The sequence below is a fragment of the Lissotriton vulgaris genome, chromosome 5, assembly GCF_964263255.1.
Source record: "Lissotriton vulgaris chromosome 5, aLisVul1.2, whole genome shotgun sequence".
Lineage (NCBI taxonomy): Eukaryota > Metazoa > Chordata > Amphibia > Caudata > Salamandridae > Lissotriton > Lissotriton vulgaris.
Window position 1 is genome coordinate 58,757,737 of NC_141693.1, and position 24,618 is coordinate 58,782,354.

Genomic DNA, 24,618 nt, shown 5'->3' on the forward strand with positions numbered 1-24,618 from the left:
TATCAATGGCAATGAGTGAACTTTGCAGCCACCTGAGCCAAGTAATGCCGCACAACCCACACATCACTATTCCTTCTCCCAATGGCCTTGCATAAAACTGAGTTGATCTTCAAGCAGCTGCTTTTCATCCAGGCCGCGACATCTGTCATTCCTTTTTGGAAGCAGAGTCTGATGTTGTCGGGGTTCTTGGTGAGAGAGGGGATGAGCTGGGTAAAGTCGGCGTAAGATACTATGTTGAGCCTGTGTGTCTGACGACGGTGGCAAGAAGGGCCATGTAAATGTTGAAAAGCGGGGTGCTGAGTGATGATCCTTGGACTCCGCAGTTGATCTCTGTAGGCCCAGAGAGGAACAGGGGGAGTCTGACCCTCTGGGTTCTGCTAGAGGGCAAGGAGCAGATCCAGTAGATAACGGTTCCTCATATCCCAGCGTCGTGCAGTCTGGCAGCGAGGGTGTGATGAGAGGCAGTGTCGAAGGCTGCAGGGAGGTCTAGTTTGATGAGTGCTTTGGTGTGTCCCTGGTCCTAACCTCGTATGTACCTCTCAGAACACCTGGACCGTCATCTCTCAATCATCTTTATGTCCTCACTCTGAAGACCTTGCTGCCTCACGATGCAGCATCAAACTGAAAACAGCACATGCCAAAGTCCTTTGCGTTCAATCCCAAGTAAACCAATGATTTTCTCAATATTCCCAAAAGATTGGCCGCAGTCACTGTCTCACCAACAGTAGGGTACACAACCTCATCTCCTAAACACACCTGGAAATTGTAAAATTTGTCAAAAGTGCACCTGCCTCTGTGACGAGCCCAGTCTTCAACACAACCCATCTCCTGAGCCCTCTCTGATCTGTTCTGGAACGCCTCAGCCATATTTTCAAAAATATATCTTCAATCCCCACCTCTTGTCGTTTTACACCTGGTCTCTTCCTTGAGCCCAACAATGCAGACACATCAGGTAAAGACTAAAAGATTTTAACTTCTAAATAATTGTTATAACAGCAAAACACTAACACCCAAATTAAACTTGTCAATAAGTGAAATTACAAGTTTACACGCCTCACCAGTTCCTAAGCCCCCGGGTCATATCCCTAAAACACCTTCACATGGATGACAAACCTCCCTGGTACCCAGCAATGGTAACAGCTGATAAGCTCCTGTCAATCAAAGAAAATCAAAAATGCATGATGTCCTCGTTACTCAGTTCCAGACTTTATCACCCCCTTTCTTCCTACCTCAACCATATTTAAACTCCCACCAAGCCTTTCAGTGGGATCATCTAGTAGTTACTGATACAGAATGTTCAGCAAGATTTAGCATTCTCATTGCCCCAGTGACCAGATGTCCTGTTGCAACTTGGTTGTCCTCTCTTCCGTTTCTAGGGCGAAACTTCGAAAACTCTTCCACCGCGAACAAGATGAAGTATCAGCAATGTCATTGCTCGTTCCAGGAATATGATTTGCTCTAAAAGCAATATTGAAATACAGACAACCCTACAACTCTTCCACAAGAGCCACGAAACGATCAAGTCCTTGCCTTCTGTTAAACAACTCAACCCCTGATATGCTATCCACGTTGAACGTTACTCTTGTGTTCATCAGTTTCACACAACACACGACCAAAGCAACCGCCAGTGAAAAAGTCACTGTTCTGCTCACCGCCATCCATCCCAGAACAAGCCACAACCAAGGGACTCTCTGCAAAAAACATGCTTACTCTGTTTACATTTTCAATAACATGTTAGCATACATGCAGATATGACTGAGGAGCAACGGTCATTCACCCTCTATGGTGCAGTAAATCCACCCCTGACATGGCAAAGCCCAACCTTGTACAAAACATTCTGCCAACCCTGACCACTCTGCATGCAAAATTGAGAGGCTCCAACAAACATTTAACCTTATGGAGCGCCAACTTCCGCTCTTTGCACGCCTCTTCTACCAATAAAACAATCTCTCGCACTTTGTCTCCTGGCAATCTCGCCTGCATCTTCTTTGCGACAATTCTGGGAAAAATCAATATAGTACTCAGTCCCTCTGTCTTTCTGGAGCTAAGGGCACCCCAAAAACCCCTGCCAAGTACTGAAAAATGCCCAACACTTCTCTGTAATTAAATGAACCTCCTTTTCAACAAACAAGAAATCGTCAATGAAAATTAGCCGATGACCAGTTCTTGTTGACAAACCACATTATAAGGTGCTGAAAAATCCAAAAAGAGAACAAGAATTTGCACAACCCATGGACAAAACTCAGTCTACATATATTGTCCCTTCAAATGACATCCCCAGCAAAGAAATCTCCACTATATGAACTGGCATTATGTAAAATGCCGACTTAAGGTAACATTTTACCAGTTCTGCCCAAAACTAATAGTATCAACTGATGCATCACACTGCTCTGTTGCATCTTCCTGAGTCTTGCATCCATTCACTTACCCCCTCCGGCCACGATAAATGGTGAATTCAACAATATTCCCCTGGGGTTTTCTTTGAAACCCCCAAAAGAAGCAGCATCAAATCTGGCAATGACCACTCAAACCTGGACCTGCATCTTTCTTCCTCCACTTCTTTCCTTGGTTTCTCCTTCATCACTGACTGAAGCTGACCAGCACTGTTGTCGCGGGCCTTGATATCTCAATGTAAAACCACCACTGAAACCCCCTTTGCGTCTGACGGTCCACTTCCCTCTCTGGATCATTTAAGGCTCAGACTACTGCCCCCGGCCCGGAACCACTCCTACTGTTCCACCACAGTCAACAGCCCTAAACATTGTGTAAGCGGGTGTCTCCACACACAGCACAACATTTACACCAACAACAGCAAAACTGGTGGAAGCACATTCACCTGTTAAATGCGTAACATGCCACTTTTGGGACCCCAGCTGTGCTCTTCCATAGCTTAGAACAAAAATGTGGTTTCCCTTTTCATGTCCTTTAAGAGAGGCTTAGGTCTCTAGGGGGTTTAAGCCTAAAATGAAGGGTGAGCCATATGTTGTTTGTAAGGTTGCATGGAGATTGACAAATTTACAATTATTACAAAGATTCTCTAATTCTATAGTGCTTTAAAAACAATACATCAAATTAAACTGATGAGAATGTACACACCAAAGGGAGGTTTTTCTTCAAAAATTTATTTTCTGTTCATATCATATTGAGTTTTAAAAATCATCACATTTATTCATACACTACAAAAGACATTTCTTTATACATTAAAATATAGCAAAAATGTGTCGACGCGGCGTTTCGGTGATTTGAGTCGTCACCTTCTTCAGGACAAAATTGCATTTAAAATCACTCTAAAAACTGTGGGTGAGTCGCTTCAATCAATTGGACGATTCCAGACTGTTGGGTCATTGTCGTGGTTTCTTTTTCTGTAAAAAATCCTTCTTAATCAGGATAAGATGTGCTTATTTTTTTCACTACCGAGCCCTCAGGGTCAAATATCAAGGTTCCTGGATTTTGTTTTAATTAAATCCTAAGAAGGACGGTCAATCCTTTCTTTTCCCGGTGTATTTTAGCTTTTTTTTCCCCTTTTCCTTGCACTGTATCTTTTCGATGCACGCTTTTGTATCTTTTGGCGGCGATTTTCGTTAAAAGGCAATACTTCCCTTTTAGTTTTTTGAAGTATCTTCTCAGAGTCAAAACCGGCGTCTTCACGGACCGTCCTTCCGGGTTGTGATGCATCACGCCGCCAAAAGATACAAAAGCGTGCATCGAAAAGATACAGTGCAAGGAAAAGGGAAAAAAAAAACTAAAATACACCAGGAAAAGAAAGGATTGACCGTCCTTCTTAGGATTTAATTAAAACGAAATCCAGGAACCTTGATATTTGACCCTGAGGGCTCGGTAGTGAAAAAAATAAGCACATCTTATCCTGATTAAGAAGGATTTTTTTCAGAAAAAGAAACCACGACAATGACCTAACAGTCTGGAATCGCCCAATTGATTAAAGCGACTCACCCACAGTTTTTAGAGTGATTTTAAATGCAATTTTGTCCTGAAGAAGGTGACGACTCAAATCACCGAAACGCCGCGTCGACACATTTTTGCTATATTTTAATGTATAAAGAAATGTCTTTTGTAGTGTATGAATAAATGTGATGATTTTTAAAACTCAATATGATATGAACAGAAAATAAATTTTTGAAGAAAAACCTCCCTTTGGTGTGTACATTCTCATCAGTTTAATTTGATGTATTGTTTTTAAAGCACTATAGAATTAGAGAATCTTTGCAATAATTGTAAATTTGTCAATCTCCATGCAACCTTACATACAACATATGGCTCATTCTTCATTTTAGGCTTAAACCCCCTAGAGACCTAAGCCTCTCTTAAAGGACATGAAAAGGGAAACCACATTTTTGTTCTAGAGTACCTAAACCCCTCCCTTTTCATATAAAGGGTTTCTCCTTAAATTCTTTACTATTCCATAGCTTCCCACCACCCACAGATGGGACGAGCCAGCAAGGGCTGGTATTGAATCGGCATACCACTTGATGTAAGTGCCGCTGGCACCGGTCGTGGTAAAGATGTGCAACACCCCATCGGCAGCTTTTGTGATGGACTGCTCACGTGTTTAGGGGCGGTACTTCATGTCATGATTCTAATACACTGGTAGAGCTGCCAGGGCTGGGTTTACAGAGGTCTCTGCAAGTTGGAATTGAGGGGATTGGCAGAGTTATGTGCAGATCCCTAGTTCATAACGGCAAGAGTGTTACGGGTCAGTTGTGAAGGAAGTTGAGGGATGTGTGTACCTAATAATTTCAAAATGACAAGATGCTAGGACAGGAATGCCCCCCGATAGTCTCTGATGTTTTTTTGACTCACTGTCAGCCTCTCGTGCATGGACATGACACACAGATCGTTAAGGTCTGAGTGGGGAGGTGGGCACCCAAAGTTCAACCCTTCTGGATAAAACTATCACCATCCTCTCACTCTGCTGCAAGAGACTGGCCCTGGTGGCAGCATCTCTGCTTGTGCCCCTTGTTAAATTTTCATTACCGCAGTAGGGTGGGGGTGGGGTAGAGTTCCTACACCAGCCTCAGCTTTGCTGCTGTGTCCTTGGGGGGTGTGGGGTATGGGGGTGGGGGGTGTGGAGGGGACAGCTACTCTCATCTGGTGCATTTTAACTGGGCTGCCATGATCCTCAGGCCGGGGCACCTTGGTGCTAGATTACACACGTGTTCTTCCATAGAGTCTAGCTGGGCGGGTCAGAAGCATGGTGTCCTCTTAATGCAGATCCCAAGGGCCCAGGTCACTTCAGTCCATCACAGGTGATGGGAGCCGGACAACCCTCAGACGTGCAGCTCCTTCATCTGAGCAGACACTCCTCCTGTAGACTGACTGCTGGCAGTCTCTCTCTGTTTCCCACCACCCACCCTCTTTCTCTATCCCATTCTTTCTCCACTCTCTACCTCCTCCTCCTGTCTCTCTTACACTTCTCGATCTCTCGCTGTCACTCTCCACTTACTTCCTATCTCCCCCTTTCTTTCTCTCCACATTAGAGTATCCCACTCCCTTCTCTCTCTCTTTCTCCCTCTCCTTTCACTTCTACCACTTTCTCTCTTCTCTCCTATTCCCCTCCAATGCCACCACCCTCTCGCTCCATCTCTACCCATCACTGCTGCCACTCTCTCTCGCCCCTCACCTGGACTGGAGACATGCGTCTGGGCACCAACGGGGATAGGTGCTCAAGGTAGGGCCAAGGCAGAGTCAGCCTGGCTGCCCCAGGAGCTCTGTGTGAGCGCGTGCACTATTGGAGGGGCGCCCTCTGAGTCCAGAGAGAACACCCTCTAGTGAACTAGAATTAACTAGAATTAGTTAGAAGCGACCACCAGAGACATTGGCACCATTACAGCTCCATAACTGGCACAGCCCATTCCAGAAGGAAAGGGGGGTTAACTACAGACCCAGAGAGAGCGGTGAGAGCCTGAGGACCAAGTCCTATTCAACCTTCTGTCATATTGTGTAACTGTCCTACTGCACAACTGTCCTCATTCACAACTGTCCTACAGCACCTTCAATGCGCAAGCACAATACTGTTATATGCCTGGATGAGGCCTATGTAGCGAAGCTGCTCGTTTCTTACATTGTCCTATTTTTCACAAACATTTCTGCCTGACCTTCTGCACATATCTGCGTGCACGGCAATGTTGGACTAGTTTCTCTGAAACCGCTTTGTTTACACATCTAGCTTCACACAACATTAACACAATGCCTCAAACATCATGCACAAGGCCCTTCTACGCACTAAGTACAAATGTTGTTCTATCTTCATACACTGGGGGACAGGACGGTCTACATGAGCGTCCCTATGGACCACCCCCAAACTCCAGAGTATCACTAGGTGCATCTGTCTGACCCCTCTATTTTTTGTGTACAGTCCCGAGTTGTGTGTTGGTGATTAAAGCACCTTTCATTTTTCGAGTAAAAGCACTGGCTGGACAATCATTTAACTGTATTCTGCTTTAGAGAGTTCTTGGTTTCTAACCTCGCACCTTCACCTTGAGGATGACTCAGACAGCTCGACTTCACTACTCTGAGAGCCCAGGGGTGAGGGGTTCACTTGGTGCTCAGACTTGGACCCCACAGTCAGGTGAAGCCCCAGGAAACCAGTGGTAACAGGTTCACTTTGTTAGAGTTTGAGTCCAGTTACCCCAGATTGACACAGAGCTCCTGAAGAAAAGTTCGACAATTGCAAGTATCGGAAATTGATCTGTTTAGTATGTTTTTGTAAATGTTTTGCTGGTAATATTAGTTTATCACCAGTAAAAATTATTTTTAATCTGATAATGTTAATATTTGTACTGAAGTAAACCAAAACTACAACCCCAGAATTCATAAGGATCTTAAATGAATGCCCAGGGCTCGGAGGTCCATTTCTCAGTGAAGTCAGCTGCAGCCATTGGTAACAGCTTGAAGGTTTATATAAATGATAAAATACAGTGCAACCATTGGAAAGTCAGAGAAGCCCCTGCCAGGAGTCTAACCTATGACGTCTAGATCATGGGTCTCGCAGATGTGCCTCAACCTACTGAGCTACCTCATAAAAGGACATCATGACACTAACGCTGAAAGAGAACATACTCAGCCCATGTCTTACTCGAAAGACAAGAATTACATACAATCTCCATGAAGCAAAGACGAGGATATTAAGAAGCAGAAACCCCTAAAAAGGATGAAGAGGTGACGAGTATTACACATCATTCCTGCCGTCCAGGAAGCATTTAAAACTCAGAGCAAAATCATTTTGCTTTGCTTGACCTGGTGTCAAAATCTCACTCTAAGTGACCCCTCCAACCTCTGACATTTTGTATCAACAGCACTTTGCATTTTGGGACTTGTAGTTTGATGCTTTCTATTAAGTACCTTGTTATCTCAGTCCCAGCATGCACTGGCGTCGGCTTGAAAGGCAGATTTGCTTCTCAGTGTCACACATCTAGCTGATATTCTTTAAGTTTCATGACAAAAAGAGATTCTACTTTTAATACAGGATGGCCTGTATATACACAATAACATCTGGAAAAAATGTTGCAGACAAGTTAATTCTACCTAATATGTTTCCACGACCTGGAATGTTTGTGGAGTCATGAAAGCCCCGCAGGACGCTATTGTGTTGTATTTGTGCTGCTGGAATATAACATTATTGCACATTGTTTACAGAATCTGCATATCTTTGCACAATACACATTTCATAAATTATAATAGTGGCTCGTGTAGCAGGGCAGATGTTTCACAAGAAAACAACTTACACATGATGGTCTGTAAATGTGATGGAATCTTTGCAGTTTAGGAACTGCAATGTTTAACAAATAGTTCTGTATTGTGATATATCTTCACTGGCCTCGTCATGCTCACGTTACAAAAACACTGTCATCAGAAAGAAGTTTTAAACCCTTGCAAAGAAATATCAGCTTAATTCACAGGTGATGGATCACAAAAGCATTAACATTTAAGGTAAAAAGGAGAAACAAATAGATGCCCATTTAGTAGGTAATTTGTCCGAAGGGAAACTAGAACATCTGGATTAATTGAGGCTTCACTGCGTAACCAAATTTTGTGATCCTAGAAAAATATTTGATTTCACTGATGGTCCATTTTCTTCCTCATCCCAAATGAAAGCACCTTCAATTTAGAATACCAGCGCTACGAAAAACGATTGTGTTTGAATTAATGGATCTAAAAGAATCTGGGCAGACCCGGCTTTAGAGTTAGAGGCGCCAGGTGCGACAATATTTATTTGCGCCCCTCCGCCCATGACCGCCAATTCCAAATATTCCCTCACCCCCACCTTCCAACAGTGGCACCCATCTCTGTACAGTCCCTCTCTCATACGCATGTCTTTTGTTTTATAGCGCTACTCATGCCAACTCGTAGGTGTCAGAGCAATTTACAACAAACACACATTAACAGAGGCAATGAATCTTATATGTGTAAATCAGTCTACAGGAAATTTTACACAAACCAATGAGGATTACCGTTCTGTGTTCTGCATGTACACGTTCTTTGCAGCCGGCATATTAACCCTCTGCGCTACTTAAGGATGAGTTGAAACTGTGACAAGACAAAACTTCGATCTCTCTCCAGCAGAAACATTATTCACCTGCGTCATCTTGACATTTTTATTGTTGCCTGAAACCTGCTGGACAGACAAGGAAGCAGCAGGTGCTTTTAAAACCTAAAGTTTTTCTGCACACAGCACCGCTCCCAGGTTAGCGCAGGTGCGGCTGCACCGGTCGCACTGTCCTAAAGCCGTCCTGAATCTGGTTTACATACAGGGTTCACGTGACAACTGTCTTGCGTCTGAGGTATTTAATAATATCGTTATTGGCCGGGGCAGGAATGGTTTCTAGGGTCATGTTTAAAAACAATCACTTTCAATAAGTACTTCTCAGCGCAGCGCTATAATGTGCATATTAATGTCACAGCTCTGCATGCCAAAGAAATACACATTTTTGAATTTTACAGAGACTTTATCATATGTTACATAATGTCTGGTGCATGATTCACACGGCAAACATTTCCTGCCCTTGTTTTAAAAAATGTACAAGGAAAAGAGATATGAAGCAGTCAGTTTCACGTGAGGCTTCTGGGTGTCATGGCAACAGGTGGGAGGGTCCTTGTGAAGAAGATTCTTTGGAATGTTGGTGTTTGAAGATTCTTTTAACGGTAGATGACAGTTGGGGGGAGAGGGGGGTGGTGTCACTCTCACACCAGCCTTATCTCCGCTCCACAGAGACTGAAGATCGGGAAGAGCCGCTGTGTGAAGGGGGCCGGCGGGAAGGAATAGAGAAGCTCCATGGAGTCAGCATTGTACAGGGACAGCTGCCCCCCCTCGTAGTCCAGATACACCCCCAGCTTCAGGGGCATCTCACGAGGGGACAGAGGGGTCAGAGGGGAGGTGAGAGCCTCGTACTGACCCTTCGACCCCCGCACAGCCAAGACTCCCCTCTCAGGTGAGCATGTGATCCCCCCCTTCCTGTTCACAGACTCTGCTGCGACCCCCACACGCCACGCTCCCCCCTCCTGCAGCAGCTGCACCTCCCAGTAATGTCTGCCGGAGGTGAACCCCTCGCTCCCCAGCACACAGGGGTAGTAGGTGAATCTCTTGCAGGTGTCTGGCAGGGTCTGTTCTGTGCCCGTCTCTCTCACTCGTCTCCCCCCCTCAGACAGGAGGAGCTCAGGATGAGCCGTGTCAGGATCCAGAGTCACCATCACTGCAGAGAAGAGATTCAGAATTAGAGATTTAATGACACAAATAAAGGCTGTAATTACTGCTTCTGTTTTGCATATGATTAATTTACACCACATCTGGAAGGAGCACGCGGCGCTAGATGGAAAAAATGAAACCCACGCAAGCAGAGGCTACAACAAAACAAGAAGGGGGTACCTTTTATAGTTTACTTTTGTGAAACCGAATAAAGTTTATTTGATTGATTGATTGATTGAACAAGAAGGGGATTTCCTTCAATTATAGCAGAGGTTCAAACTACCAGCAAACTAGTACAGGGGGAAATCGAGACGAAATTTGTTTTTTTTTAAAGAATCCAGTGACTGCTTTACTTACATATCACAACAAGGCAAGTGGATTACAAGCCTGCTACGTTCATTTTAACCTGGTTTTTCCGAAATAACAACCAAAACTCTGTAAATATCTTTAAAATCTGTTACCTCCGCAGAAATTAAAACTAAAAAACCTGCCTTCCGGTGGGAGGACTTGGCGAAAAGGAGCTTCCGAGCCATGGAGAGAAGCCAAACTCAGGTGTTGAGCTCATTGAAGTCATAATGACTTGGGGATTTTGCAGTCTGAGCTGGATACAGTTCCTGAGGGACTGTATCTTAATTCCAATGGGCCACTGGCGGCTAAATGTGTAATAGAGCCAAACACTGTCCTGACAAAGGTCAAGGTTAGGCAAGTGATAGTTGAGGTGCACCAATCATTTAATTCCAACGATAACAGCTTTAAACCTCAACTTTCAGGCTTGGACAGCAAGGATCCTGTCCAGGGAACAAAACAGTCAATTACTAATGGTATTTCTCTAATAGGGCTGCCGAATTCCATTCGAGTTCTGGAGGAAGACTCAATTGGATGAGACCTTTCCACTCACAGGTGGAGCCACAGGCAAAGCCTGTGTTGATACAGGGAGAAGGAATACCTCTGGCTGCCCCCCCTTATCACTGTCTCCAGACATCTCCCGACAAGCTGAAGTATTGGACCGCCACTTCCCTTGTCGGGGAGGAAACGACAACAATACGTGGGATATTTTGCTTGGTTCCTTTCAAACTGTCATCGAAGCCTTACCGTACGAGTCTAGTAAGTCAGACATCTAGGTGGACTTATTCAATACAAAAGCTCTCTATATTCCAGAGGGCACAAGTTCCTGCTTGTTTCTGCAGTCCAGTTTTAGATAAACTGGCATCGCTCCCAAGATTTGTAGACTCTGTTTTGGACGACATTAAGCTGCAGTTAAAGACCACTCCAAGAACAGTGGACATTACCACACCAACCAATTCCCACAATTGCGCTTCAAATAATAAAGTTTCTTGCCAAAAAAACAACACAATTAGGAAAGGTTACAGTGGAGTCGAGTGAAGTAATTTCGGAACAGCGGCGTCGTGGAGCCGAAAGGTCACTAACTAGCAGGTGCCACAGGAGACTGAAAGCTGTGGTGTCTCTCTGCTTTGTCCACCTCACAAAACTAGTATAGATCTGGGAGAACCAGTAACCCATACTTTATTAAGGTGCGACCCACTTGAAGACATCGCACAACCGACTAAAAGACAGCGTAAGAGGCTTAGGAAAGCACATTACAAAAAGTCACATTTTGGGAAAGAGTGGATCGCATGCTAGTCAGTCTGGTCAAGTCTACCCAATTTTAAAAACAAGCATTGGAATAGCCAATAGGTCTCGCCTTTGGGACCTTATAACTGTTTAGCAAGAGCTATTGCCATTTCTGTTAGCTTATATATAATTAGGATTATATTATGTATAATTGAACATCTGTATTAAAAAAGAAATAACAAAAAATGCTGCAACGCATGTCTACTATGAAGACGAACCTTGTGGGATGTTTCCGGGTTATGTGCACTTGTGTCAGTGCTGGGGCACCTTGAAAGCAAATGGCAGTGATGATATACTCAAGCTTTAAGTCCCTTACATGTGAATAACCAAACAAGCTCCCCTTAAGAGAATATACCATGCGCTATCGAGAAAAGAAATAGGGCCTTGTGTGACATCGTGTCACTGCTGTTATATTATTTATATGAAATACTGATAGAGATATCAAAATAAAAAAGATTGTTGTTTGGGCCTTTAAATTCACAATGGGTAAACCCGCATTACAAGCCGTGCTGTCACTGAATTAGTAAGTGTCTTTAGGGATCCATCCCAAACTGAATTTGTTTTTGCATCGACCACAAAGGGGTTCATTTTTGCACAAATATTATGAGCATTATTGATTTAATAAAAATAAAGCTGCTCTTGTTATGTAGCTGTATATTCATTCATTCATCTTACAGGGAAAATCAAATACAAGCATTGGAAATGCAATAGGTCTCACATTTATTTGAATTAGAGCTAATGGCATTGTAAATGTAAATGTACAGGAATTTATATAGCGCAAATCACCGAGCGGTTTCTAAGCGCTTGCTTAGGGAACCCATCCTGGTATTCCCCTGTGAGATAACCCCGGCAGGGTATCCGCAAGGTGAAAGCCAGGCATCCCACCGCGAGGGGCCATTGTGGAGATTAAGCAAGCTATTGCCCAGATTCGCAGAGCGTGAACCCGTGAATCGAGTAGGCACCGGAGCGAGAATTGTTGAGTCCATGGACATTTTTAGGACTCAAGACCCCGCCGAGCCGGGAATTGAACCCTGGTCCCGGGCTGACCTCTGCTTCCAGGTCTGCCTCCTCTAACCAGTGAGCGTACAAAAAGGTTTTGGGTCCAAAAATATGGCCAGCCTGGACCTCAACAGTTGCGAAACAGAAAAAATGGCTAGCCAGACTGCTTTAGTTTACAATTAGAACCCACACAGCCGATGAATGCTGCGTGGCCAGGCCATTTATTTAGCAAAACTTTTATTTTTGGTTCAGAATTAAGTTTTCAAAGTTCATAAAAACATGGCATCAACTGAGAACACACCGTCCAGACCAGTCAAATCAAAAGCAAAAACAAACAACTGTGTGCACCATGAATACAAAATATACAGACATGAATACTAAATATTCAAACATTAACAGGACACCAGAATGCAACTTAGAATTAAATGCATACGAGCCAAATCAATTGTGAATACAACACATACCACACAACATACACAACACCTCTAACCAGTGAGCCACACTTCTCCACATGGCAATGTGCTTCACCTGTGTAAAACACATTTTATGTGTGTGTATGCATGTGTTGTGTAGTGGAATTATGTGGGTTGGTTTGTAATTTTTAGTTGAGGAATTATGTCGAGTGGATTTGTGTAGTGGAATTATGTGGCATGGCGTGCAGTGGAATTATGCGGAAAGTAATTATGTGGTATTGAGTGCAGTGGAACTATGTGGAGTGAGATTGTGTGTTATGAGTGTAATTATGTGGAATGGTATTTTGTGTTGAATGATGGGATATTTACTTTTATTTTAATATCTTTTCTTTCAAACACAAATACAGTGATGAACAGTAAAAACTGTACCTCGACAGAAAATGTTCCCTTCAGTGTTGTTAAACATGGGGCAGTAGTGTGAAAACACGATCGGTAGCAAGTCTTAGGCTGACTAGAAAATGCCCTGTTTATTCCCTTATTCAAGATCCATGTTTAAGGCAGCATGGAAAACAATCAAAACAATGTATTGCTGCTGTTAACAATAAAGCCTGAGCAAAAAAGCCTGTTTTGCACTCGTCAATAAAAGTCACTCATAACCAATTTCTTGACTGATTAAAGATAATGCTTGATGTCTTTGAAACTCCACCAATACACATAATCGGACATTAAAATTGGCGAGAAGGTTGCACTACCACAACATGTAGATGTCCCTGCAATGGTCACTCAATTAAACAGCAATATTCCCACTGTCAGCAAACATGATTTTAGTGAAATCATCAAAAATGTTGATAGTGATGTAATATCACCATTAAGATCATCTGTGACCATGCGCGAGGCCTTGAACAGTGCTCTGGGCCCAGGGTCACCGCTCAGTAGATCTCTCTTTCAAGTGACCGACTCCACGTGTTTTCTTGTGCAAGAGATCCGGGTAACAAGTCTCCTGATGGGGGCTGTACATGATTCGGAAGGTGGCTCACTGATGTGTGGTAGAGATACACTCAAAACGACGACCAGACCCATGAATCGGCCAAGACAACGACTAGTAGCAGCTGATCAAACCATGCAGAGAACAATTACCAGCTTTTCCTGTGTGAATCTATGTCGTTTACATGGCTAGCCGAACTAGTACCAAATGTATGTGTGAGTAGATCTTAATTAAATGATGGGAGGAGCACACCCACGTTGGGAGGAGTCCAGTATTTATTTAGACCCTACAGTTATCAGCAGGGTTTACTAGTAGTCAGAATGGATATCCGTCCTTTTCCTACCTGTTTCCTCTACTGCTCTCCTATCTCTCATTCTCCCTCCCTCCAGAAACCAATGGAACGCCAAGTGTATGCATCTTGTGTGAAATCACCTATACTTCGATGGAGCAGGAAGTCTGGAGTACACCTTCGTTTGACTAAGACACTTCCTGAAGAATGAAGAATTGTGGACATTGGCATGATCAGAGTTGCACACCCACACATAGAGATGGGCTGCACGTCAATTTCCTGCATTATGTACTGCATGAACAAAGGAACCAAGTTCCTTGAAAGAGTACTCTGTGTTTTTTTTGTCCTTTCACCATTTTCGTGTTCTCAATTATCACAGCTGGAGACTGCCACATCACTGTTTCCCTTGACATGATGCTGAATTAGCATAGAGGACCATGAGCCGTGCCACTATTCAATATGCCTTGGAGTCAGTAGTAGTCTTACACGTCCTCTAATGTGATGTCATTAAGGCCAAAGGATGTGTGATGTCACTTCCAGTACACCTGCCATTTTGGTGTAATGATGTCTATGATTCTGCCCATAGCCGAATCTGTGAACAGCAACAGGTCAGTATGAGCTTGCATAACTTGCAAAAGGTGCCAATGCCTGGTAGTCAAATCGTTGCAATCAAAGCTATTGATCATCAGAATGGACTGCAGGGATTCGAACCTTTACCCCTTCTGAACAAGTCTTTCATTATGATCCCTAAACCAACATTCGCAGGCACTCAGGGGTGACGTGTGTGGTCAAATGAATCAGTCTATCTTGACAACTAATAAAGCTGTGGAAATTGCTGCAAAGTGACTTCTGCACTTAAGGGAGTACCACGTCATCTGTCCATTCAGAACAACTATCCTCTCGAGAAGCTCCCGACTTTGATGCTAAAGTGTCCCAGAAACTGAGACAATAAACAAGCAGCTGTGCATCAACTACAGTGACTCTTTGTCTTGAACTCGGTCTGGTACATGGATGTAATAACGGTTTAATTCCTTGCACCGTGACACAAGCAAAAAAGAAAATCACATATATAAATATTGCCTGATGTCCACAGCACTACCGCTGCATATGCCAATCAGTCACAATTAGAGAATCCTAATCAAGTTAATGGACATCTCGTATCTTGGTCGGTGCATCTGCGGGGTATGAGGAACGTGTATATTGTATTCAACTTGAAAATGCCTCCCTGACCAAGCCCACACAGGGGCAGCAATAATGGAGCCAGCAACGGGAGGGGCTGCTTAGCAGATCCGCTAGGGCCACAGGAGAGGGCAAGGTACGCTAATGGCAGAAGGGATGAACAACATAAGAGGAGCTACGGGCAGTCTCATGGCGGAGCAAAAAGCGGGGCGGTAATTAGACGAAGGGACACGTAGCACAAGAGGAGGGAGGAAAGGTGCAGAGCGGCATGCACAAAAAGTGGGCGGTCGCAAGGTAGTGGTTGTGAAAAGTGACTTTACGATAAACAGTTGCGCTTGTGAAAAGTGCTCGTAAATAAATTCCAAAATAGTCCCGAACTCGGCCAAAGTAGTACAACGCCATTGTATACTTGGTCATGGTGCTGAGGGACAGCACCACTACTCTTCGGATGTTCACACACAACAAACACAAGGGTGCAAATGTTTCACCCGGGAGTGCAGGCGGTGTACTCGGTTTCCCAGCAACACGCCGTAAGAGGCTGGAGGTGATCCTGTATGCCGCCTCATGTTTCCACGCCGCTCTCCGCTTGCTAACGCTGCCTTGTGGCAAATCTATATACACACTTCTCTCTGCTTACAGAGAGAACAACTAACAGAACAAGCCCGGGAGTGGTGCGTGCATGCATGCTCGCGAGGTCTTCACTTTTCAAGCACTGCACTTGTGCTTGTGGCACGCCGCTGCTCGATCCCGCAAGGTGGATGATGCCACAAGCACGAGTGCAGCGCTTGAAAAGTGAAGACGGATGGCTAAAGGCCCTCCTAGATCAGCGCATGCGCGCTGCATAGGCGAGACCTAAAAAATAACTGCTAACAGAACAGAATCGGTTAACACGCTGGGAGAGGAGCTGGACCGAATTCAGACGGCAGATACTCACAGTGATCAAAACGGACCGCAGTCGAATAAATAGTGACATGATAAGCAAACCCTTATTACAATTAGATCCAACCTTACTACTGGCAGTTTCCCCACTACTGGAAAATAAGAGTCTTAAAGAGGCAAAGTTAGAGCAGAAGCAAGAACTAGGAGGAAAGAAAAGGCGGTGAAGCTGCTTCTCAAAGATAAACCAGGCTTCGACAGCTGTCCTTCAGGTAGAAAAGGATGAGAAATCTTGGGGCAAATGTTCTGCAACTGGGGTGCATCTCAGAGGTGCTAGAAGGTGATCTGTACTAGTCAGTACACTCTATTAGAAGTCACAGTGTGACAAAGCTACTTCAAATACTTCAAAGGTATACAGTAGTAATCAGGAACAACAGAGAAAGGGCTCCCTCTTGACCTATAATTACTTATACCATAGGAGTTACCTCTCAAACATAGGGCATACACCAACAATATCTACACAAAATGTAAAAAAAATTCTCATTTTATTTCATTTATACAGTTAAAAAGTCTTTTTTTCTTTTTTTATATCATATTTTTCAGATTCATTATAAAAATATATACATTTTGCACAGAGGCTACAAGAAAAACATTTTGCAATACATTAAAGTTGTGAATATATGTCCTTAATTCTTCAAATTCATGTAGAACACAAAATCAATTAAATGTGCACACCAGGTAAAGAGCCACACATACAACACATACATACTCCTAAACATCCATCCCATCACAGAAATAACAAAAGAAAAGGATTTCCTATAGCGTTGAAACTGTAGTCCAATTAATGACCAAAGTCATTTAGATTTTAGAGGAAGAAGAAGGGTCGACGCGTTTCGGTGGAAATGTCGCATTGGGGACCACCTTCATCAGGACCGAACAGAGACAATACGGTATAGGATCTCTGAACCTGGGGTGTGGATCTGAAGATTTGTAGAGGTCCACGAGGCTAGATTTATATTTCTTTTTTAATGTTGGATAAGGCAGCTGTATGCTGAAGGGAATACAAGAGAGCAGAACGCAGCAGAAGGCGACTTATTGGTATCTCTAAGTTTGGCTTATGCTTCAATATCGGTGTGGAGGGGACGCCACATTTTAAAATGTTTTTTATGGTTGCCTTCTAGATGTCACCTAGTCATCTTAAAGCGGTGTATCTTAGTAATGTAGATGCGTTTTACATGGTACAAAAGGTCCTAGTCCCCAAGACAAGCCGCCTCCACCGTCGTCCGCAGTTCGCGCCGTGAAAAAAATGTGGTAATCAGTACACCGCAATGGATGCTGCAGGGAAGGAAAGCTACTAGAGGTATACAGTACTAGTCAGTACACTGCGTTAGATGGTACAGAGTAAGAGAGTTATTAGAAGGTATACAGTACTAGTCACTACACTGCGTTACATGGTACAGCGTGAGAGAGTTATTAGAAAGTATACAGTACTAGTCAGTACACTGCATTAGATGGTACAGAGCTACTCCAAGCTATAATGTAATAGCCAGTACAGTGCATTAGATTGTACAGAAAACAGAATTGATCCAAGACATACTGTACTAGTTAGTAATCTATATTAGATTATACAGAGCAAGAGAGCTACTCGAAGGAATACAGTACTGGTCAGTACACTGCATTTGATGGTACAGAATGACAGATCTACTCCAAGGTATACAGTTCCAGTCATACACTACACTGCATTGTAGATGGATGCACTACATCAGAGTAAATATATGCGCTAGGTTAGTGTAGGTGAATGCGCTAGCCAGCGTGGGTGCATGTGCTAGGTCAGTGTAGGTTCATACACCACCTCACTATAGGTGCATGCGTTGGATTAGAAGTATGCGCTAGGTCAGTGTAGGTGCATGGGGTAGCTCAGGGTAAGTGCACGAACTACAACAGTGTAGGTACATGAGCTAGGTCAGTGTAAGTGCATGCGCTAGGTCAGTGTAGGTGCATGTGCTAGGTCTGTGTAGGTGCATGTGCTAGGTCAGTGTACATGCCTGTGTTAGGTCAGTGTAGGTGCATGCCCTAGGTCAGTGTAGGTGAATGCCCTAGGTCAGTATGTGCTGGGTCATTGCAGAAGCATGTGTTAGGTCCCTGTTGGAGCTAGCACTCTGGAACACAGAATGTGTTATGCATTACATGCCAAATTCTGAGGTGCAATTCCATGCCATCCCATATTTTACTATGATCCCACCCCATATCACATCACACCATCCCATCATAACGTTCCATACCATACCGCCATAACATACCATTTCATAAAACTCCAATCCACACCATCCAATCGCATCTAATCCCTTCCTACCCCATACCATACCACCATAACATTCCATGCCATACCGTTCCATAGCACACCACACCATCCCATCATACCATATTACACCATGATACCAACCCATAGCACGCCACACCACCCCATCCAATCCATACAATACCATACCATACACAATCTCATCCCTTCCTATCCCATACCATACGAACATAACATTCCATTCCATACCATACCACATAAAACCATACCATACCACATCATTTTCATGAACCATAACATACAGAGCTAATCGTCACAATGATATTTACCTTTATAACTCTTCACCACCATCTCTGGGCACTGAATCTTCACATTATTACACCTGTAATAAATAACACACACATCATCTTTGTATTAAAGAGCAATGACAGCTACAGGAACAAAGGATGAACATCACATAAGACCTGTATTTGAAATAAGATTCAGTATTAAGAGCAGCGCCTGCGGACTAGTGCTCAGGGTGAGTTACTGTTCATACACAACAGTCAAAGCTCTAACGATATCCAAAAGTACCTTTAACATCTTATGACAGGATGTGGGTGTTCTATGGCAGATAGCTCGGTGAGACCAGCGTGCTTCATGCGAGTCCACGGAGAGCCTCAGATTGGGTCTATGAGCGGCGGTTAGCTCAGTGAGAGGGGGGCTGACTAACAGGGTACATCTGCTTCTGGTGGAGTCTTGTGTATATAAAGTACACACAGCCGGAGATTGGCCCCAATAATGCGCATGGCTGGAGGGGTTACGTGTGCTCCTAAAACACTACAAATTCAGATGCCGCATTAGTTAGAAACATATAGCCAATCAGGTAATGAACAAGTGGTCCGTGACTGCTTTAGAGAAGAGTAATTTATGATTTATCATGTGTGTGTTGCTTAATTAAGTCAAACACTGGTAAGACATACCAACAATGAACACAACAACATACCCTGCTATCTAAGATAGCATTTTTCAAAACGTACAGTCAATGTAAAACACAAAAGCGTCAAAGAATTGTTTAAGTCCAGTATATTTAATTTTATATACTTGAAACAGATCAAAAGTTAATTTAGACAAAAGGTTGCTCAAGGGATGGGAGAAGAATGGGTGTGCTCGTGATGGGTAGGACAAGGTGAATAGTCACTAATATTCAGAGTTTATACATTTCTAATGCTAGGCACTGGACTGGTAAAGAGACCAGTACAGAAAGGCCTGTCCCAAACAAATTATTTATAAAAATGTTTACAGTTTTTTAAAAATGCATAAATGCAACATCAAGCGAAGGGGATGGGATGAGATACAGGCCGTGGATGGGTGGGGTGCGTCGACGTTTCGACTCGGCTTGTGCATAGAGGGTGACGTATACCTCCACTGCGAGACTTCTTCAGGACGAAAGAGGGGGCAACCTAGGGGTGAAAGATCAACTGTCGGTTAATTGGCGCCTATTACCCAATCCGGGAGAGAATAGAGTGACGGTATAGTACTGACCTAATCCTGGTGCCGCACAAGCATCTCAGGTAAACCACTGGAGGTTGAGTAGTTAATGGCTCTGTCAGGGCTTTCTGTGGAAAACCAATACTAAACTTAGTATGCATACAATTCTGCAATGTGACGCAAGGTATGAGGTTACTCTGATTCTGAACTCCCCCATTAGTAGTGAGCTGAAATCCACTCATGGGGGCCCACCTTGTGAAGTCCTCACCGGTATTTTAAACTGTCAATTAATTAGAACATGGTCATCAGACGTTTGAATTAATCTGTCAAGACCTGCACCAGGATTAGGTCAGGACTATACCGTCACTCAATTCTCTCCCGGATTGGGTAATAGGCGCCAATTAACCGACTGTTGATCTTTCACCCCTAGGTTGCCCCCATCCCCCCTTTCGTCCTGAAGAAGACTCACAGCTGAGGTATAAGTCACCCTCTATGCACAAGCCGAGTCGAAATGTCGACGCACCCGACCCATCAACCGCCTGTATCTCATCCCATCCCCTTCGCTTGATGTTGCATTTGTGCATTTGCAAAAAACCTGTAAAAAATCTTATAAATAATCTGTTTGGGACAGGCCTTTCTGTACTGGTCTCTTTACCAGTCCATTGCCTAAGCATTAAAAATGTATAAACTCTGAATATTAGTGACTATTCACTTTTCCCGACCCATCACTAGCACACCCATTCTTCTCCCGTCCCTTGAGCAATCTTTGTACCTTCCTTTTGCCTAAATTACCTTTTGATCTGTTTCAAGTATATGAAATTAAATATACTAGACTTAAACAATTCTTTGGCGCTTTTGTGTTTTACATTGACTGTACGTTTTGAAAAATGCTATCCAAGATAGCAGGGTATGTTGTTGTGTTCATTGTTGGTATGTCTTACCAGTGTTTGACTTAATTAAGCAACACACACATGATAAGCTATAAATTATTCTTCTCTAAAGCAGTCAAGGACCACTTGTTCATTACCTCATTGTACCCAGATCTTCGGGCAATTATTGGGTTACCCCATTATTTTGTAATGGGCATATAGCCAATCAGAACACAGCAATCGGGCGCTCCCCATGCCAGACATCTGGACACGTTACCCACCGGCCGCATTGTGTCCATGCAAGGTCGAGGCCCACCTGGATTATCCATTTAAAATGATTTATGACTCCAGAGGCAGCAATTTATAATCCTCACCATACAAGGATCGCCAGAATAATTTTCCTGCCAATAATGAACTTTATATAAGACTGCTACAGAGTGATTGAAATGTGACCCTGTGCCTGTCACTCTTATCCTGGCTGATACGTTTAATCGAACTAACTGTTCCTGTTTTGCCAAACGCCTCTTGTCTCTTGTTTTTCAAAGATCTTTCACGTTCAAACAACACCGTGATATAGATGCTCTCCTTCAAAGGTGGGAAAATCTGCCCCTCTGTATCTGTGGGAGGGTGAACATCATTAAGATGCTGGTTCTTCCTAAGGTAATGGACTTGTTTAACACTAAACCACTTCCTTTCCCCAAAACTCTTTTGCAGAAATTGCAAGGGAGGGTCGGAAGCTGTATCCAGGGGAGCCGAGATCTCATGAAAACAGCTCTGGATGAGACTGTTATGCTTTCCAGTTCAAGAATTCCAGGCTCTTGGCTGGAGAGCTAGATAATTCTTACATGAGTCAATTGGGGGAGCTAAATAGATTTACTGGCAAACCTTCGTGATCCTTACCTGCCATGACGGGGGTGTTCTGCTTCATTGTTCACCTTCTTTGTTGGTCCCGCTGCCTGTGTTGCTGTGCCCGCCCACCTCCCGCCGCTGCACAACTATTACACATGAGTGCGGCCGCCGTGTGGAGAGGGGGCCGTGGCACATTGAACTACATCTCCCGGCAGCCTATGCGGCCGCAAGCCGCTCACGGGGGAAGCGCTCCAGGAGGCGCATAAATAACAGCGTCATCCCCGGTGGAGCTGGGAGCTGAATAGATTTACTGGCAAACCTTCGTGATCCTTACCTGCCATGACGGGGGTGTTCTGCTTCATTGTTCACCTTCTTTGTTGGTCCCGCTGCCTGTGTTGCTGTGTCCGCCCACCTCCCGCCGCCTCACAACTATTACACCTGAGTGCGGCCGCCGTGTGGAGGGGGGGCCGTGGTGCATTGAACTACATCTCCCAGCAGCCTATGCGGCCGGAAGCCGCCCACGGGGGAAGCGCGCCAGTAGGCGCATAAATAACAGCGTCATCCCCCGCGTCGCGGGAGCGTCGCGGGAGAAGCCCGGGACAAGGGCGGGACCGTCTGTGGCCGTCTGGGGCCGGAGGAGGCAGGGCTGGGCCACCCCCCCCCTTGGTTGAGCATTAGGTCTGTTGCATTATCATAGTCATTGATTGTAAAAGACTTGTAAAGTCTGTCCTGTGTGCTTATAGGTGATAATATAAATATGGGTAAAAGTACTCCAATGCACACTCGTTCTACCTCGAGACAGAAAACACATACTACTACACCACTCCCAAGTCTGACAGCAATAGACAGGATGTTGCAAAAGACCATAGGGGTAGTTGTGACTGCAATTGAGAGCACCGAGAGACGTCTCTCACTACCCCCAGATATGTGTCTATCCACCCAACATATTAATACATCTACAACAACGGCATATTCCCATGACTCCATCCTTATGGACTCATATGCAGATTTTCCAGGGATAGAAAGACTGTAGTACCGAGCAACAACATAATCCCCCTATTGAATCCTTACTTCCGGCTAGTAGACTCTCATTAACGCCGACCTTGCGGCCTCCACAGATAAGCGAGGAACCCCCTCTTTTAATTAATGATTTGAATGATGTGGAGGGGTTGGATCCCTATCCTATTATTGACCCTGACTCAACAGATATGGGAAACAAGGAGAGTCCCCCACAAAGAACTAGAGGGCAAAAAACAAAGCAAGCATCTAGTAGGAAAGAACAGCCCATAATTAAAACTAGGGGGAAAGATAAAAGAAATCGTAAAAAAATACCCATCCCACCTAGACAAAAAGGGGACAAGAGTGAAGATCAGCTTATCGCTGTTGAGGTGCAACATAATGAAGAGAGGTGTAGAGCTCAACCAGAAACAATACTATCAAATCCTGTAGGTTTTATGAATCATCTGGAGCAGATAATGAAATCTCTAACTTTACCCCTGCTGGAAAGAATAAAGCTCCTAACAGATAAAATAGGGACTTTGGGAAAGCTGGTTACAGCTAACTCAGATTTATTGAAACATCTTGAAATTTATAGTAGAAGTGCTGTTATACCCAGCCCTAAGTACAGCTAGTGGTGCTTTAAAGCCATCTGACAAACCAGCCACACTAGCGGTAAAGGGTGATAACTGCCCAGTTCTGCATACTCTGCCTCTAGGAAAAAGAGCACAGGCTCATAAAAGCAGTGAAAGAAAGGGGAACGAGAGGGAGACTGGAAAGGAACTAACAGTAAGGGTCCAGGGGCCCCATTGATAGAGATACAGAAAAGAACAGTAGTGTTAGGGAGAAGATCATTTATCCACGCATTGACCTCCCACCACAGTCTATGCCGTACACTGTGGTGTTGACGGGAGTGCCAGAGTTGAAAAATGAAAGAGGGGAATCCTATTTAGAACTTAAGAACAAGGTAGTTTTTTGGCTCAATACCAACAGACCACCCCCAGGGCGCGTACAAGCAGAAATTATACATGTTCGCAGAGTAAGCTGGATTGGACACAGACAAAAAGATCTTCCTGGGGACTGTATAATTGTACATTTTAGAGATAGACGTTCAATAAGATTCATTTGTGGTTGGAATAACCATCGAAGGAATGGCGGGATCCAGACTATGGATCTGGCCTACTTCTATCCATCAATGAACTCTACAACGACTACGTTTAACTTATGGCAGCAATGGGAGCCGAGGGCTAGAAACAGAGTTGATTATAATATAACAATATCTAACCAATACCATATATTGCAGGGATTAGAGGATATCGATTGACTTGCTACGGATACATGGGTTACTAATTTATCAGTGTCCACGAAACCTTGCAGATAAATGTCAGTCCTTGATAAACATGGCATGGTTATGACCAATGCCAAGGATGATACTGGCACAGTGGGTTATGAAATTAAAGAACGGGTTCTAATAAATGAAAGTACCCCACATGATAAGCCAATTCTAGGGGCTATCGTGGAGCCTAGCCGCAACACGGATGTGCTGGTTAGATAAACAAATAAGAAAACATGGTCTTTTATGAGCTGGAATATCGCAGGGCTAAGGACAAAATTGGATAACGAGAACTGGGTAAACCTTGTGAATAAATATGATGTTGTCAGTTTCCAAGAAACTTGGACTACGGTCCCTGATCATCTTAATGGTTTTAGAACTTATTTCTCCCCAGCCACCAGCTCAGCTCATGGTAGGGCCAAAGGAGGCTTATGTACCTATGTCTCCAACATGTTATTATGTACTAAAGTAGAAATGGTTTTTAATAACATGTATTATCATGTTATCAGGATTACAATTGGAAACGTGTTTCTTTAGTTCTGGTGAACTTTTATAATAATGTCCCGGGTGAGGACATAGACAATATTTTTAAATCTTTAAGAGATAATATTAAATCTATGACGGAAGGAATATTAAGAGAGGTCTGTGTCATATGGGCAGGGGACTTTAATTGTTCTTTATGTGCGAGAGGAGAGAGAGGAATATGTGGAGTAATGCTGGATAAAAGAT

General features: G+C 43.9%; 1 protein-coding gene across 1 annotated transcript in view; it reads right to left on the bottom strand.

The window, feature by feature from the left end:
- Positions 1-8,582: 8,582 nt before the first annotated feature.
- The window catches only part of LOC147710149 (E3 ubiquitin-protein ligase TRIM39-like), an 83,048-nt gene continuing 67,012 nt past the window's right edge, over positions 8,583-24,618 (bottom strand). The window contains exons 5-6 of the mRNA XM_086920847.1: positions 18,702-18,754; positions 8,583-9,707 (exon numbers count right to left, since the gene is read on the bottom strand). Coding sequence (XP_086776973.1) covers positions 9,199-9,707; positions 18,702-18,754 — 562 coding nt within the window. The 3' untranslated portion in view covers positions 8,583-9,198. The remainder of the gene's footprint in view (positions 9,708-18,701; positions 18,755-24,618) is intronic.